This window comes from Cetorhinus maximus, chromosome 16 (genome assembly GCF_964194155.1).
Source record: "Cetorhinus maximus chromosome 16, sCetMax3.hap1.1, whole genome shotgun sequence".
In the NCBI taxonomy this organism is placed as follows: domain Eukaryota; kingdom Metazoa; phylum Chordata; class Chondrichthyes; order Lamniformes; family Cetorhinidae; genus Cetorhinus; species Cetorhinus maximus.
This window is the reverse complement of record NC_135894.1, coordinates 69536655-69554727: the sequence shown is the minus strand read 5'-3', so window position 1 is coordinate 69554727 and position 18073 is coordinate 69536655. Positions and strand designations below refer to the sequence as shown.

General features: G+C 43.2%; 1 protein-coding gene across 1 annotated transcript in view; it reads right to left on the bottom strand.

The window, feature by feature from the left end:
* Positions 1 to 9995: 9995 nt before the first annotated feature.
* Positions 9996 to 18073, bottom strand: part of gpa33a (glycoprotein A33 (transmembrane), paralog a) — a 33512-nt gene continuing 25434 nt past the window's right edge. The window contains exons 5-7 of the mRNA XM_078559999.1: positions 16429 to 16545; positions 14752 to 14878; positions 9996 to 12964 (exon numbers count right to left, since the gene is read on the bottom strand). Coding sequence (XP_078416125.1) covers positions 12757 to 12964; positions 14752 to 14878; positions 16429 to 16545 — 452 coding nt within the window. The 3' untranslated portion in view covers positions 9996 to 12756. The remainder of the gene's footprint in view (positions 12965 to 14751; positions 14879 to 16428; positions 16546 to 18073) is intronic.

The following is an 18073-nucleotide window of genomic DNA, read 5'->3' as shown; positions in this document are numbered from 1 at the left end:
CCATCCTTCCCGTCCCTTCTCTCTGACCCCCTCCCTTCTTCTAATCTCACCTCTGTCTTGCATTCACTATACCCTCTAACCTTCTGCTCTCTGATGCTGAATGATCCGTTCTCAGCAAAGGACTCAGTTTTATTCCCTTACGCTCCCACCTCAAATATTTTGGGCTTTACACAATGCTGAACTCGTCTTCCATCACCTTCACCTCCGCACTTACGTCTTTGGGCAGGAGTCCTCTCTCCCAATCCCCCAATGGAACCTTTCACTCGTCTCCAATACTCTCCCTCCGCCTGGACCCCTCCCTCTGGCCTTGCACCTGCTCTTGATCTTTTCATTGGGAGTTGTCGGCATGACATCGGCCATCTTAACTTCTTTGCTCCCTCGCTCATTCCAATCCGTCTCCCTCTGAACTTGCTGCACCCTGTTCTCTTAAGTCCAACCCTGACATTGTTATCAAACCTGCTGACAAGGGTGGTCCTGCTGTTTTCTGGCGTACTGACCTTTACCTTGCAGAGGCTGAACACCAACCCTCAGACATTCCTTCCTACCTGTCCCTGGACCATGACCAACACCATTGTTTCCAGGTCTGTCACTGACCTCATCTCCTCTGCGGATCTTCCCTCCACCTCATAGACCCCAACCCCGTACAGCCTGCTTCTACCTCCTTGCCAAAATACACAAACAGGACTGGTAGACTCATCGGGTGGAATTTTCCTATCCTGTCTGTGGCAGGTTTCATGGTGGGCGGGAGCGGAGAATCTGTAGAGCAAAAAATCAGATTCCTGCCAGCGTGACAACAGTTTGCAATCCTCCCGACAACTCTTTAATGGCGGGTTGCTGGCAGGTCGGGTATCCTGCTGACCAGTGACGTGAACGTCATTTGCATTCATTACCATCTCATTAATGTTCATCAAATATGCTGTTTGTTGGAATTACGTGACACCTTCCAATCTTGCCAGCGGGATTCACACCAGTTTGTTTCATGTTTGAAAGAGTGGCGTGCAGCGGCCAGACCTCGCTTTGCTCGCAACTTTGAGGTGAGTGCAATGTTCATAGTCTACCTGTCCCAGTGCTGCACCAGTTTCGTTGCAATGCCAGTAGAACGCCACACTGCTGGACGTGTAGAGTTGGTCTGCTCCCGGTGGGTGCCTCCGTAGTCCCAGTGGCACTCGGGCAGGGCTGTATCCTTAAACAGAGTCCAGCGTTGCAACCGGAGTGTGGGAGGAATGGGGGGTGTCAAAGGATGATGGGCATACAGGGAGCAAAGGAGTAGGAAGGCATTGGAAGGGAGTAGGGGGCAGTGGGAATGATGGTAGGCAGAGGGGAGAGGGATGGGAAGCTGGAGCCCAACAACAAGGAAAACTGAAACACAGACCCAAGGAGATGGATGGGATTACAAATGTATGAATGGGAGGGGATCTACGCAGACTCCGAATAGGAAGGGGGAGTGTGTGTTAGCGTGGTACAAAAGGGATGGGCTGCATTGAAACTCATGAAGGGATGGGGAAAGTGATGGGGGGAAAGGGGAGCCAGTATTGTGATCAGTCATGGGGGCACTGGGGAGCTCATTGGAAGTCAGAGTTCTCTGGGGCCAACATAGGAATCAGAGAGGAGAGACAGTCCTAGGCCTGTGGACCTCAGTCAGGAGGGAGAGAGAAGAGACAGCCCTGGGGTGCTACAGGTCTATGCATGGCATGCATGTTGTACTCCTACTCCAGGGAGGGGCAAGGCCTATGTGATCAACTGGAATAAGGCACAGCTTGATGTACACTGTGTTGTCATAGTCGGTGTCCATGGGCTTGTCTGACTGTACTGGGCTGCAGATGGGACGGACATGGTTAGGGGTGGCATCTGCAGCCTGTAGATGGGGAAAACAAAGGGGGGTATTCAAAGCTCTCTCATGGGGAGGGGTGTCCTCTGAAGGTCACCGTGCACACAGCCTCTAGTTGGGGAGGGACGAGGTCCACGTGGGACATAGGCATATCAGCAGTGATGGGCTCACAGGGGAGGGTTGGAATGTTGACCACAACAACAATGGGATCCAAAATTACTGGCAGAGGCTGGAGAATAACAGGAGGGAGCTCTACCTGTACATGAGGTTCCAGGTAAATTGGAGGGACATGAAAACTGACAGGGGAAGGGTTGAAGCTGGCCTTAAAATAAAAATGAAGAACCACCATCTTGCACACGTGAAATAATGGTGCAGTTTGAGCTAGAAATGAATCTGCATGGGAGGGGTCAGAGGCACTGTGGGAGCAGCACACTGCTGGACTTAGGGGCCTTTTCAGGGGAGACCCTCAAACTTCTTAGAGCCACAAGATAAAAATTGAGTTTGAGCGGACAGAAAATAGGAAGATCTTCCTTGGGAAGATGCCATTGGAGCCAATGTCTTTTGCTGCACTCTAACCAGGGGACTGCAGGAATCAGTGGCTTCACATCAAAGTTGCTCCATTTCAACATTAACACACACAAATGTGAAAATCAGGAATGCAGGCAACTGTTAAGTGCACCTGCTGCATATATAGCAGATCATCAATGAAAGACTCTCATGTGCTTTCTTCAATTGGCATGCATGACAGGCCAAAGGGCATCCAGCTTTTAATCATGAGCAAGTTAACTTTAATCAGTATCCCAGATCTACGATTGGAAGACTGAGTTTGATAAAGTGGCACGTGTCATTCAAAACTTCTCCAACCTTTATGGGATTGAGATATCAAGTCTCAGGGATGGTATCTTGGTTGCCTTGACCTGCCCGTTTGTGCATCAGATACAAGGCTGCATCAGTGACAAGGCGAGCAGGCCAGAAGCCACTTGAAACCATTACAGTGGCTTTTGGTTCAAGATTGTAAGCTTTGCTATTTTTACAAGTTATTCATTAATGTCTTAAATCTATCAGTTCACAGAGAGAAGGACAAAACAATAATGGAGCCTGGGCTCAATGCTGCCTTTTTGAGGGTTCTTATAGAATGGAGGAGGAGAAGAGGGATAGGTGCTGTCGAGCACAGCTTCGGGAGGAGGCCCTGTCTGAAGTCCAGGGTCCAGTGGAGCCCAGCACCAACATGAGGATCAGGAGGATAGACACATTGCAAGGAGGCAACTCGCTCAACCAAGGTTCTACCAAAGAATACTTTCCTATCTGCAGATGAGTGAGAGACAATGCCTTGCACTCTTCTCCCGAGCTCTGGTGGATATTATCTGCCACGTTTTTCGAAAAGAACTAATGCCCCGTGGGGTGGGAAGTCATCCCCTGCCAGTGGAGGTCACCATCGCACTCAATTTCTTTGCCTGCGGATTGTTCCAGGGATTCACAGGAGACCTGTGCAGCATCTCGCAGTCTGCTACTCACAGATGCAACAAGGAGGTCACAGGTGCCCTCTACACCATGGCCCATCATTATGTGGGTTTAAACTTGATAAAGATAGCCAGGCTGCTAGATTTAATGAGTTTATAGCTATCTCAGGCTTCCCTAGAGTGCAGGGTGCAATTGACTACACCAATTATGGCTTTGAGGCTCCATGGCATCAGCCCCTAATGTTTATCAACCATAAAGGATTCCACTCCATCAATGTTCAACTGGTGTGCGATCATCAGAAGCACAATGCACGTTTATGCCAGGTACCCTGGAAGTTCCCATGACTCATACATCCTGAGTCACTCCCAGATGCCTCACATATTCGAAGGGCCTCAGCGAGTATGGGGGTGGATGTTTGGGGATATCGGTACCCACTCAAAGGATGGTTCATCACACCTGTGCGTCGGCCTCAGAGTGCTTCGGAGGAGAGGTACAACACGGCTCATAGCTCTACATTATCCATAATTGAGCATTGGCATCCTGAAGGTGCGCTTCTGATGTTTAGACCACTCAGGTGGGGCTCTGCAGTAGACTCCAGACTGGGTCTCCCACATAATGTTGTATGTTGCACTCTTCACAACCTGGCACTTCAAAGGGATGATCCCTTGCCAGAGGGAGAAATGGCAGAGGATGAGAGCTTCTTGGAGGATGAGGAGCAGGAGGGTTAGGAACCTGAAGAGGGGGATGAGGGTCAGCTTCCACGTGACAATGCCATTGAGGAAGCATGATGTGGAAGACATGCCTGTGATACATTGATAACCACAAGATTCCAGGAGGAATAAAGTGAAGGAACAGGGGATGGCCACATTCCCCCGTCCCTTAATGCCATTCCATTGCAGTGAAAGGAAATCGCAACCAGTTACACAGAGCTCAGAATTCGGATTTGCATCTTCAACCCTCATGATCCACCAGGCCATAACCTCTGGAAAAAGTCAGCGGTGTGACCTGTATGCATGTGCTCCGGGAAGTGAAAGTCGACACAACAGCCAGAACGCTGTGTCAAACAGCTTGATGCAGTCATCACCACTTTAATGAGAAACTACAGCGGCCAGTGAGATGAGGGCATGGTTGGGGATATCATTCTCCCATCCAGCTCTTGTGTTTTGGCTCTATCAATGAGGAGGCTAATCCTTCAAGGATGCTGAGCAGCCCTCACACAATGGCGTGTTGCAAGTAATAAGAGTTATAAACGCATTTAGTACACAATTCTAAAAAAGATTTTGACACAGCTCCCTAACGCCACACAAGGGTCCAGAAACTATCTTCAGGTGAGGCTGACATCACATGAATGTGAACCTCACAAAGGGAGACTAACACTAAGTGGAAGGATGGCTAATCCTCGCAATAAGACGACAGATATGTAAATAATTATAACACCTTCAGTTGACTAAACCATTCTCATTAATACCAAATGTATTTACAGAAGTGCAAGATTTATACATTGGTAGCACACTCATGACCCAGAAATGATTTTAATATTTCTTTATTTTCCTAACCCTGCCACTATGCCTGGGTGCAGCCCCGACATCCACAACAGAGGTAGGGGCAGCCTACTGACTGCTATGTTCTGATGTCTGTGATGATCTTGGCGGAAGTCCTATGGTGGCCCGAGGCCTGGCGGGCCCTGGCCTGATAAGGGTCTCCTGCTCAGGGGCAGATGCACCCTCCTTGGCCTGACAGGATGGGGTCACAGGGGGGGGGGGGGGGGGGGGTGGGAGGTGGGGGTGGTTTCTGAGCAGCTGAATACCCTTGGAGAGTCCTGTGTGGAGGCCCCCGGGGTATAGGACTGACATTTATCCTCCCTGTGAGTGCCCGGGGGCCCCTCCCTGACTCCTTGAGGAGAAGGGGTACCTGGAAGGAGGTAAAGGTGCCCTGCCCCCTCTCGCCTAACCACTGATGGATCCTACCAAAGTCTATTATAGCTATGGAGTCCAGGATCAAGCGCAAATCCGGAAAAAAACCTGCTGGACCAAGGCCTCCATGGCGGTCGCCACCCTTCCCATGGTGACCTCAAGCCTCACATGTTGGAGCCATGACATCAGACAGAATGCAGACAGACTCCTTCATCGTTCGCTTAGTCTGCTGAGTGTCACATCTCTGTCTGATGTTCTGCTGCCTGTTGTTGCAGCTCCAGCATTGTCTCAGCGGCCGCTCACAGAGACTCGTCATCTGGCTCAGACTCAGTGGCTGCCTGATCTCCAGCACTCCTCCGAGTTCCAGAGACCTGGGCTGTCCCTGCCTCTGACTGCTGTGGAGACGTGTCAGTGAAGTGTTCTCCAGAAAGTGACCCCAAGCTAGTCTAGAACTATGACCCACCGAGGTGTGTGTCCATTCACTAGTGGAGGGTGCGGGTGAACACAGTGACGGATCTTCTTCGGAGGCTTCTTCCTCTGATGTAGTCTGGAGACTGGGACTTATATGGGGACTGGGGCTTATGTTGGCCGTCCTGGTATGCCTGGACCTGCTGGTGCCTGTAAGAGAGAGAAGACAGATTTAGTTCGTAAGCAGACATAACACAAGATTGTATGTCAGTCACTGTGAATGTGATCAACTCATGGAGGTCTCATCGAGACTCGGTCACTGGGATAAGCTGATCTCCTCTTCCCCACAGGAGCGACCCCTGTCCTCTCCAGCCAGCTTGGTGGCATCCTCCTCAAAAGTAGTGAGGGCGATGATGTTGGCCATCCTTTCTCCGGTATGGGATCTTTCCCTTCTGTAGTGGGCAAGCTTGGACTGCGTGAAGACAAAAGGAAGGAATGTGATGAAAAGGGGTGGAACAGAGGTTGGGAAACATGCATGCCCCACTGTGTATCATGAGCCCTCCCCAGAAGGGGCTGAGAATGGAGTCTGTGCAGGAAGGTAAATGAGATGGTGGTGATGTGCAAGTATCCATCAGTCAGTGCTGATATATGCCCCCTGCTGATGTTGTGTGAGATCCCTGAAGTATGTAGCCCTTTAAGTGCATGATGCCATGATGAGAGTGTGATATTGGAGGTAACTGAAAGTTAACTTACTCTGGCAGAGCAGGTGAGATCATTCTCCCTCTTCCTGCACTGGATAGTGTTCCAGTTATGATTGCCAGCTGCGCTGACCTGACTTCCTATGGCCTCCCAGGCCAGAGTGGCGAGGCTGGTATGCTTTTTGGAGCCATCCCTCGGGTAGAGGACATCCTGGTGTTGCCATACTCCTCTAATGAATGGAGGGCACCATGGCAGAAACGGGCTGCAGCCTTCTCTTTGCAGCCATCTCTGTGGGTCTCCTGGAGACAGGTGGGCTGGAGAGACTGAAACATGTCTGCTCAGGTAATGTTTAAATATGGTGCCTGGACCTTCGACCCCATTAGGTAAAGGCGGGGCGGACAAATCAGTTCTCGACCCGCCATGCGCATTATTAATAAGCTTCTGAGCATAAATTCCCACCATTCCGACCAGTGAGAAACACAATGCGGAACCCACCTGCCACAGTATTTAGTTTGAAAAACAGACAATTCCGCCCATCATTTCAGCCTATTCCCCCTGTCCCACTGAACTTATTTCTTCCTATATTGATGCCCCATTTTTTTTCTCTCCTTGTCCTGTCTCTTACCACCTACATTTGTCATTCTTTTGACATCCTAAGCCATGTCAACAATTTCTAGTTTCCTGGCCCTAAACACCTCTTCACTATGGTGAAGATATGGATATCTCCTTAAATCCTCAGGTGCTGTGCCCTGTGCGTGCACGCTCACTCGCTCGCTCACTCTTGCGCTCTCCTCCTCCCCCTGCCATCTGGTTTTGCTATATTCCTCCAATCCCTCTACATCCCCATCCCCCACAGGGTGGTCTGAGGGCTCTCCGCTTCGTCCTTGAACAGAGGCCCCAGCAGTCCCCATCCACCATTGCTCTCCTCTGCCTGGTTGAACTTGTTCTCTCTTTGAATAATTTCTCCTTTAACTTGTCTCATTTCCTCCAAATAAAAGGTTTAGCTATGGCTACTCACATGGGCCCCAGTTATGCTCGTCTTTTTGTAGGGTACATGAAACATTCCCTGCTCCAGTCCTACTCAAGGCTTCCTCCCACAACTCTTGATACATCGATGTTTGATTCGCTGCCATTTCCTGCTCTTGTCCAGAACAGAACTATCACCCCCAACACCTCATCCCCCTCCCACATCACCTTCCCATGCAATCGCAAGTGTAACATTTGCCCCTTTACTTCCTCCCTCCTCACTGTCCAAGGCCCCAAACATTCCTTCCAAATGAAGCAGATTTATCTGTACTTCTTTCAATTCAGTCTTCTGTATTCACTGCTCACAATGAGGTCTCCTCTACATTGGGGAGACCAAACGCAGGCTGGGTGACTGCTTTGCGGAAAATATCCATTGAGTCTGCAAGCACGACCCTGGCCTTCTGGTCACTTGCCATTTCAATTCACCATCTTACTCACATTTCTGTCCTCAGCCTGCTACAATGTTCCACTGAGACCTAACACAAACTTGAGGAACAGCACCTCATGTTCTTATTAGGAACTTTACAGCCTTCTGGACTCAACATTGAGTTCAGACCATGAACCCTTCATTTGTATTCTTCCCCCCCCACAGCACCACCACCGCCCCAAGTGCAGGTCTGTATTTTGTTCTCATGTTTTTGGTTTCAGTTGGACCAATGCTTTATTCCTTTATTGCTACCATTCCTCATCTCTTTGCCTTTTGTTCCATGGCATCTTTGTAATCTAATCTCCCCGACCCTCAAACCTATCCCTGACCTTCCCTTTTGCTTCACCTTCCCCTCCCCCATTTTAACAACAGCTTAAAACCCATCACATTTCTGCCTCTCTTCAGTTCCGAAGAGTCGTCCTGTTGCACTCGAAACATTAACTCTGTTTCTGTCTCCACAGATGCTGCTAGACCTGCTGAATTTTTCCAGCACTGTTTTTATTTCAGATCGCTAGCATTCACAGTATTTTGCTTCTATTTCAGACTTGGGCAGATAAGTGGCAAGTAACACTCAGCCCACACAATTGCCAGGCAAAGATGATCTCCAACAGGGAGAGCATCTATCACCTCCTCTTGACGCTGAACATCATTACCATCAATTTTCAGGGTCACCACTAATCAGGAACTTCAACTGACCAACGACATAAATGCTGTGGTCACAAAAGCAAGTCACGGCTGCTGGAATGAGTGCCTTTCTACAAGGCACAAGTGAGACTTGTGATGGAATACTCTCCACTTTCCTGGATGAGTGCAGCTCCAACAACACAAGTTGAAGACCATCCAAAATAAGGCAGCCTACTTGATTGGGACCCCAGCCATTACCTTAAATAGCCACTTCCACCACCACCAGTGCATGACAGCATTTCCCAAACCCATGGCCTCTATTACCTAGGGAAAAGGCAGCAGGCATATGAAAACACCCACCACTGGCAAGTTCCCCTCCAAGTCACACACGATCCTGACCTGGAAACATATCACTGTTCTTCTCTGTCGCTGGGTCAAAATCCAGGAACTCCCTTCCTAACAGCACACCTTGACAGTATCTACACCACATGGATTGTAGCACCTCAAGAAGTCAGCTCAATGAAGGATGGGCAATAAATGCTGGTTTTGGCAATGATCCTGTGAATGAATTTTTAAAAAATGCTACGTGTATCTTTTTTTAAAAAAGGTGAGATTAAATTGTTTACATATGTAAAGCTACAGATGTCAATTGAGGCTGTTGATTTATTCATGAAAAAGCAACAGATCAGGATTGAATCATAAAAACTTTTTAAAAAAAGTCCAGAATACCATTTTGTGAAAACACAACCCGACTCAAGTCATCCTTCTAATACATCTCAAAAAAAATCAGAAACCACATTATCATTAGAGTTTTGCACATAATGAGCCAGAGAATTTGCTGTTCTAAAGTAATCATGGCTTGTTACTGCTCTTTGTTATAAAACAGCAACTCATGTGGTTATCCTGCCTATTTAATTAAATATTTCAGATGTTGCTGTAAAAAAAGAGTCTAATAGTATCAGACCTCAGGTCAGGTCACAGCCTTGTACTCATATCTTTTTAGATTTTATTAAATCAAAAATATGCTCTTGCCTATATAGAGACAAAGGTTTGGTTTTCCTGGGGTCAGTTAATCCTCTGAAATCAGTGCCAGCTGCAGCTAGTAGCTCAGGCTCTCCGCAGGGTATTATAACCTGTATTAAGCCAATTAAAAAAGCTGTATTACCTTATTTACCAAAGAGCTATAATCCTTTTTTGCAATAAATTGCAGGTTTATGAATTACATAGTATATCTTTCTCTATCTAATTTAAAAGGTTTGCATCTACCTCACAGTGGTAAGGTCAGCGAGAGGAGGATAGTGCTGCTGTGATTTTAAGGAGGCAGTGATAAGTGCTTGTATGGGCTCTTTGAAGAATGCTAAGAAACCCAGGGGAAGCTGTCTCCAACATTCTCAGTTTACACGTTTCATGGAATATTTACCACTTGCCGAGGATGATTGCAACAATATCTAAACCAATTAGAATTTGAAGAGCACGATTGGATGAAACTTCAGCTTGGTTGGATTAGGCAGCAAACAGTTACCCCTACTGGTCTTGATGGCAAAATGCTGATGTTTTCAGACTCCATCAAAAATGGAAACTTAAAACCTAATCCCTTAAAAACGACAAGTGCAGTCCATAATAAATTTATTAAAAGATCTTTATACAATGCATTCAACAACATGAGGGCAACAAGTGAAGCCACATGTGTCTGTACAAAGGCATTAAATTTTATAAAACCGCAGAACACTGAAAATATGAAATTACTTTTGAACATTAACTGTTATATTTGGCACAAATTATCAATTTGTGAATTGCCGTTTTTGGAAAGCAAAGGACAATTTCCAAATTAAAAACTAATGCTGATGAGCAATTTCACACTTGTTGATTTCTTCCACTGATTGTTAGTGTGCAGCACCAAATTTTGTAGAAGTTCAAGTTAATTATTACTGAGCCCTCAAATTCTAGATGCAAATATTGCAGTAAAAATGGCAATCCCCAATTGTTCACGTTTAGCTTGAACTTTGGATAACATTAACAGGTCTCATATCACTATATTAATTTTCTTATTCAATGATTAAGGTGTCATCTTTGCTCAGCATTCAGGAGCTAAACATAAAAAAATGAACCCAAGATCAAATTTCTGCAGCAATTAATAAGAAAGCAATTTTCAAAATTGCCCCTGGAATTTCATAGCAACTTTTTCTCAAACTGGATCACAACTGGCTGTGAAATCAGTTAGAAGGCATTTTTCCCAAAACCCATTTAATAGACAATTTTTTTTAAACAATTGACAATGCTTAAAAAAAAGTAATTATACAAATTGTTATTTATAATAAGATGTTTCGGAATGGTAGAACACTTAAAAACCACAATAAATGCACAATGGCTCATTATCAAGAAGGTTCCATATTGTGGCAACCATGATAGAAAACCAGCAAATTATATTCCATTGATGAAATTAGTTTCTTGAGCTGATTAGCAGATGAAACCAATTTCAGTTTTTCTAACATAAAAGCTATCTAAAGTATAGTGTAAAGAATACAAACTAATGAACAGAAACAGGACCTCAGTTGAAAATCGTGGTTCTTCCAACTTTGAAAAAAAAGTTAAACTTCACTCACATGGTTTGAGAGGAGAGCCTTGCCATTCAATTACTCATGAATTTCTCACTGCTATCTATTCGTATAACTTTGTAATTCATGAGTGACGTGTGTAAGGAAGTTAAATGGGCCATTTTTAATGTGATTGGTAAGGATTGAGTTCCCATTGAATATGATATTTAATGTTTGTCTAAAAATCCAAGATTTCTTTTGCAAACATACCAAGAAACAGTTAAGCATATAAGAGATAGTTTGCTGTGGTATCAGAGTAGCAATATGGCATCACAATGTGGTATTTATAACTGTCAAACGTACATCAGTTTGAAAAGATCACATAGTTTATAAAGATATTAAACCCATACTTCAGTTTTTGGGAAAATTGTATTTTATTCTATTAAATATACTGTAATATGAATCTTCTTTAATGCGAGAATGTAGGAATGGACCACTTAGTTTATCCATTTCAGTATTCATTCAGATCATTTTTCAAGAACTCACTGACTGGTGTAACCCTCTTAAGTTACAGATCATATATTTTATCAGCTGAGCACAGTGTAGCCATTGGAACAATATAGCACAAAAGGGGCTAAAACATCACATCAGCATTGCTTCCCTTCTCCACCCTAAGAATTACAGAAGGGATAGGCTTGGAAATAGAAATAAAAGATTATTTCAAATATTTTCACAAATTGGGCCTGGAATTTCGGACAAACTGTTTTATTGTTCCATCCGCATGGCCTGGTTGATAGTTAAGAGGATTATTACAATAGCAATGATGAAATAACCCAAGTCAATTGTGATTGGTAACCGAGCATCAAAAGCTTATGACTCATGAATGATGTTTATAAGTTAAACAGGCAATCCTTACCAATTAAATTAAAATTGTGTTACTACTAAACACTTAATATTTGAAGAAGAGTATGTGAGTATAGGATTGAGGAAAGGTACATGACACATGAAGTCTTTCATTGAAAAATTCAGTTAGTCCAATCCGAGGTTCTTTTTTTAATCTAATTCCCTTTTGAAGGTGGTTATTAAATCTGCTTCGACTAACCCTTCAGGCAGTGCATTTCAGATCACAATTTGCTACAGCGATTCCTCATGCCACCTCTGGTTCTTTTGCCAATCACCCAAAGTCTGTACCCTATGGTTATCAACCTGTCAGACATTGGAAATGGTTTCTCTTTATTTACTCTAGCTAATCCTTCATGATTTTAAACGCTTCTACACATCTCTCAGCTTCTTTGTTCTGCTCTAATTTAACAAATTATACTCTGAAACGTTTCTCTGATGTGAGTTCCCCATAAAGAGAAGCAGACACATTCCAATTGCAACCAAGGTAATCAAATCACCGTTAAATGTAGCTATGTTCCAGATTAAAGGATACTGACATTTTTGATTTAGCCATTCCTTCTTACAAGCTATTCTAAATTATTTGACTAGAGCTATTCAATTTCTCATATTTGAACATAATTTTATTTTAAAGAAACAGAATTACTTGCCTGTAAAAAAAAATGCCAATATAAAAAGTAACTAAATCCTTCTGCAAGATAGAAAAAGTAAAAATTATACTTAGAACTTCCACTTTCAAAAGGTAACTGAAATTCAGAGGTATTTGAAAACCTATAACAAAACCTAGGAAATGTACATTAAGAAAAATAATCTTTCATCAACTTATATGTATACTCTTATAATATGAAACCACCCCAATAGTATTTAATTTAGCAATTTTAAGAACCAAATCATTTCACCCATTAGACTGAAGCTACTTTTAGAGAACTGCTCTTTTTACACATCATGATTCTCTGGCACATATTTAGGTTTATTGGGAGGTGCCAATGGAACTCTTACAGCAGGACGGGGAGAGTTCTCACCATCATTCTCATGAGGAACATCATCATAATAGGCTCCACGATATTCACGCTTCGCAGAATCTTGCTCAGGATATTCCTCTTCATCCTCCCCCTCTTCGTATTCTTTTCTGTTGCGTGAATCCCTAAAAAAAACACAACATAAGGAAAGTTGCAGAAGAATTTTTCATGTGGAACATGAAAATCTTTCATTCACCAAGTTTGCATTTTTTTTATTCTTTCATAAGATGCGGGTATCGCTGCCAAGGCAAGTGTTTGTTGCCCATCCCTAATTGCCCTTGAACTGAGTGGCTTGCTAGGCCATTTCAGAGGGCAGTTAAATGTCAACCATGCTCGGGGCGGGGGGGGGGGGGGGGGGGGGGCGGCGGTCTGGAGTCACATGTAGGCCAGACTTACAGAATTCCTTCCCTAAAGCACATTAGGGAACCAGATGGTTCTTACAACAATTAAAGATAGTTTCACAGTGACCATTACTGAGACGAGCTTTTTAATTCCAGATTCTATTAATTAACCAGCTGCCATGGTGGGATTTACTAGTGTATCTAGAGCATTAGCCTGGGCCTCTGGATGACTAGCCTAGTGACATTATCACTACACCACGATCCCCTATTTGTATTGGCAAACTTAACATCTTCCATCTTAAAAGATACCAAGTCAGCTTGGGACTTCAGGTGATAGTGCAGTTGTAAAGGTGGCACTTTCAGGAGGATTTACAATGCCTTTTTATTTTTTGAATGGATCAATGGCCGTTCATGGCATTTCCAAAAGAACAAGCACACTGCTTTCCCTACCTGCCAAGCCTTGTGTCAGATGCTAGACCATCTTCACTGCAACAGTCCCCCACTTCTGAGGGTCACAGAGTGTCCCCTGAGCCTTTCAGCATTAAAAAAATACATAACTCGAAATTCTGTAGTTTTTCTCTCCAATTTACTGCACTTTGCTATTGCCAAAAGAGGAAGTGAAAACAAGAAAAAAAGCTTTAAAAAATACCTAAGCCAAACACGGAGCTGCCTCAGGGAGATTGAAGGGCTTTTGAAAACAATAAATATAAAATCAATAAAATTTTAATGAAACACATCCCCTCATGTGACTGTGTCATGAGATGGGACATTTTTTTATTTTTCAGGAATTTTTTTTATTTAATTCATAAAAGCTTTAGGAAACCACATCCCGATTGTTATCTTTGGGCCCATGAGGTTGGGCGGGCAGCATAAACTCAACATTAATTACTTAGTTAATGGCCTTAATAGGCCTTTTAATTATCGACAGGCGTGCGCCAGAGTCGGCTGCGCGCCCACCAAACGAAACATTGCGAGACAGCGCGATGACGTAGGGACGCACGCCTGACGTCATCACGTGTCATTTTACACGCCAGTGTGTCGGGCCCGCCCCCGCACGCAGACTGAAAAATCCCGGCCAACATTTCAGCTGATGGCCTTTTTTTCCATTCAGGTTTCCTGTGTGCACAGTAATTTGCTTTTGATTGGAGACAGACAGTGACAGGAAGTACATGGCTAGCGACACTTGCAACCATTTCTGAGGCTCCCATTCAAATTTACTAGGTTTAAAATTAAATGGGATCCTGGAAATAAATCTAACAGACGTGACATTGCTGGGGAGGGGCCTTGGCATGATTTAACTATACTGCAGTCAATCAGAAACAACTCAGAAAACTAGAGCCTCACATTAGTAGCATTCGACTTCAGTTAGTTTATTTTTGAAGTGCTGTTGCCATTTCTCTAAGACATAAAAAGTATTTTCAACTAGATGTCCAGCAATTTAGTTGCCCCATCCTCTGAATGAGATGTTAAACTGAGTTTCTATCTTGCTGTCCAGGCAAATGTCCAAGATCCGATGTCACATAATTTGAGAAGTAGGAGTATTACCGTGCTCTATTGTAATTTCTACTTACTCCATTTCGTAACCTTCAGGTTCCTTTCCATCACGACAACAGCAACAATAAATAACGATGCCAATTATTATTATGGCAGCTATTACACCCCCAATAATTCCACCATAAAAGCCAAAGTTCATTGAGGCTGAAAAAAAGATTTGTACATGGAATATTATTTTACATTTAAACCTTCATACAAGTTACTATTTTTGTACAAGTATATACGCAAAGATTCCCTCTTGTTGCAATTGAGGTTCATGAGATTGTTATGTTTAGGCACAATGTCTTTCATTGAAGATAAAATGAAGGGAGGGTCATGTGACTTGTTCTGAAGTCTGCTTGACAACAGGCTGGGCCAAAGCAAGGTTCAGACTGTGTTGCTGGGGTGATGGTGGAAGGTGTGCACAGCTGGCGACAATAGCAGCAGTGTCTGAATTCACAATGGGTAGACTGAATCTCCCAAATTCCCAGAAAATTGTTGAGAATGTCAGCTTGTAAACAAATGTGCTTTAAATTGCCCATTTAATTCCAAGGTGAAAAAGTTGGCCTCTCAAGGGTAGCTAATTAGCATTTCTACCTAGACACAAGGCCCATGTGATTCACATTGCCTTGGGGAAAGGATGCAGAGGAAGCCATTGTCAAGATCAGCTTACAAGCTTTGCTACAAACTAACAATATCAGATAGGTAGTAGTTTTGTGTGGTCAGCGGAGAAAAGAGGCTGTTTTGGCTTTGTGAGCTTTCACAGCTGGATGTGGGAGGGAGACAGTCTCTAGTCGAAGAGACGCTAATGATTCTGGGAGATTAGTCCTGGTGTGGCGGGGGAAGAAGAATCAATCTTTCTGCTGGTAGTGCATTTAGAAAACTCATTGAAAATGGAGGATAGACCTGACGATGGTAACTCAAAAAGTTACTACTCAGCAAAACAGGGATATTGGAAGCCATTGAAACTGTAGACTGTTTGCTTTAAGGACTGTAATTCCATGGGGAGTGTGATATTTGACAAGTATAAAAGGGGAATGTTCCTTTCCTACAAGAATAGTGTTTAATCAATAGTGTCTTTAGTCTTTTGTTACAATGAAAGTTTTAAAATGCGAAATCTTGTCATGTCAGCTATTGGAATGCTATCCAACCTTACATCTTATGCTATTCTTTGTTAACTGGTTACCCTCCTCAGCATTGCAATTTCAACGCTCCAGCAATTTGGGAACATTATTGGTTCATGTGGAATTCTAGTATCTGTTGGCACCTACCCTACTCTTCCCTTCTTCCAAAAATAGATACATTGTACATATTAACTCTTGGCAAATCATGCTTTCCTCAGTCTTAGTGATCAACAAAGGAATACAGGAAGATTAAAGCAAATAGATGTTATCACATTCCAACTCCTGTCATGCTCAACTACTCAACTCCATTGCTGCAGACAGCGTTTCCCACATGTATCCTCCGCTTTCTTGTTCATGCTCTGAACTAAGTGTGAATAATGACATGGGAAATCTACTACAATATATTGATTTAGTAAGCCACAATATTTGTCTAGCCCAATACTATTAATTAATATATTTATAGGTACAGGAAATAAAGTTTTAACCAAGAGGAGTGCTACACTTGATTTTACATTACAGAAACTTTTGGCAATAGCAATACAATAAAAATAAAATCAACTTAGATGGGCTTATTTTAGCCACAGTACTTACGAGGCATTACTGCCAAGGTTATGTTACAGAAGGCTGATTGGATTTTATTACGCGAGGTGCATAAGAAGAAGCCAGTTGTGTCAGCTGAAAGGTTTTTTAGTAATAATCCATCTAATTCTGTGGGAAAAAGTAAGAATTATTTTTTTTTTTAAATGCAATATGTTAGGGTAGCTTAAGCTGTGTTCCCACTGAACTTAAAACTAAAATGTACAAAAAGTATTTGTGTCAAATAAATTCACCGTGCTTGAAGAGTTTTGACAATACCCAGATAGACCAACAAGAGAAGCACTACCTGTTAAACCAGGTAACCATCTTATGCAAGGGAGAGAAAATAATATTTGAAAATGTAACTTGTCTTAAGTTGGTAACTGATTGAAGAACTACTTAATGTTGGAAGATGGCTATCCCTTTAAATTCTAAATGCCGGAGAAGTCTGGATTGAGAAGCCACAGAAGAGAGAGTGTTGTTTTACCCTTGGAGGGAATTCAGCTTTCAGGTGCAATTAGAGAAAGATATATTATTCTACAGGGTCATCCAAGAGACATCACTAGATAGTTCAGAATACAGGAGGAAGAAAGAGTGGCCATTTGCATGGGCAGTAGAGGAAGATGGAAATCACCAATCCAGGAAGTTCCTGAGCTATCAGAACTTTCCAATAAATACTTAGGTGTTCTAGAAGTCTGAAGTGAATGGTGATAATAATGCAAGGGTGACCTTGAGAAACAATGTGAAATTGTGGATCACTACCTAATAGGGTGAAAGGGGCTTAGATTAAAAGGAGAGTGCTAGTGGTGGAGAATTTGACTGTTGGGGCAGCTCTGCAATCATTACTGGATGTCCTGAGTGTTGTCCTGCCTAACTGGTGCGCAGATAAAGGACATCGCAGGTTGGTGGAGGGGGGGATAGAGGCTTGCTGAAATTTCTACAAGGTTATACCAAAAGAATTTGCATTAGTTGAGGATCCATATGGTTTTAATGTATTAGAAAAGAAAATGATACAATTCTTGCTGTGGATTACCAGGCACTAAACAGTGGAGATGTGATAGAATTAGAGATCTGCAGACAGTTCAAAGCAATATGGAAGAACAAAGTACAGTACAGGGTGATTTCAACTATTTCAAGACAGACAGAATAAAGGAAATGCATGTGGTCAAAATGAATAATGCGTTTTAGAATGTATTCAGAGCTGCTTCCTGGATCAAATTTTTGTTAGTTCAGTAAGAAGTACTGTTTAATTTTGTTCAGGGTCACGAAGGGCAGAATAACAGCAAATAGTAATTACAACATAATTAGGTTTAATGTAAGAATTAAAAGGACAACGATAAGGGTGCCTGGCCAGACAAGTGTGAAGCAACAAGACACAAGGGAATCTGCCCCCAAATTAAACAGGCAGAAGGTGGCACAGACTGACTGATCAGGAATTTGAAATCTAAAAAAGATGTAGAATGTACAAAATAAATACATTCCAAAGTATGGAGTTCCATGGATAGATAGAAAGATTAAAACCAAACAAATTTAAGAAAGAGGCATACAATAAAAATGCTAGAAAGCCTAGTGAGGTAGTGAAATCACGAGATTAGTTAGATCAAAAGGGAATACAAAAAGACTAGAAAATAATACAAAAGGTAAAAGCAAGGGTTTCTTT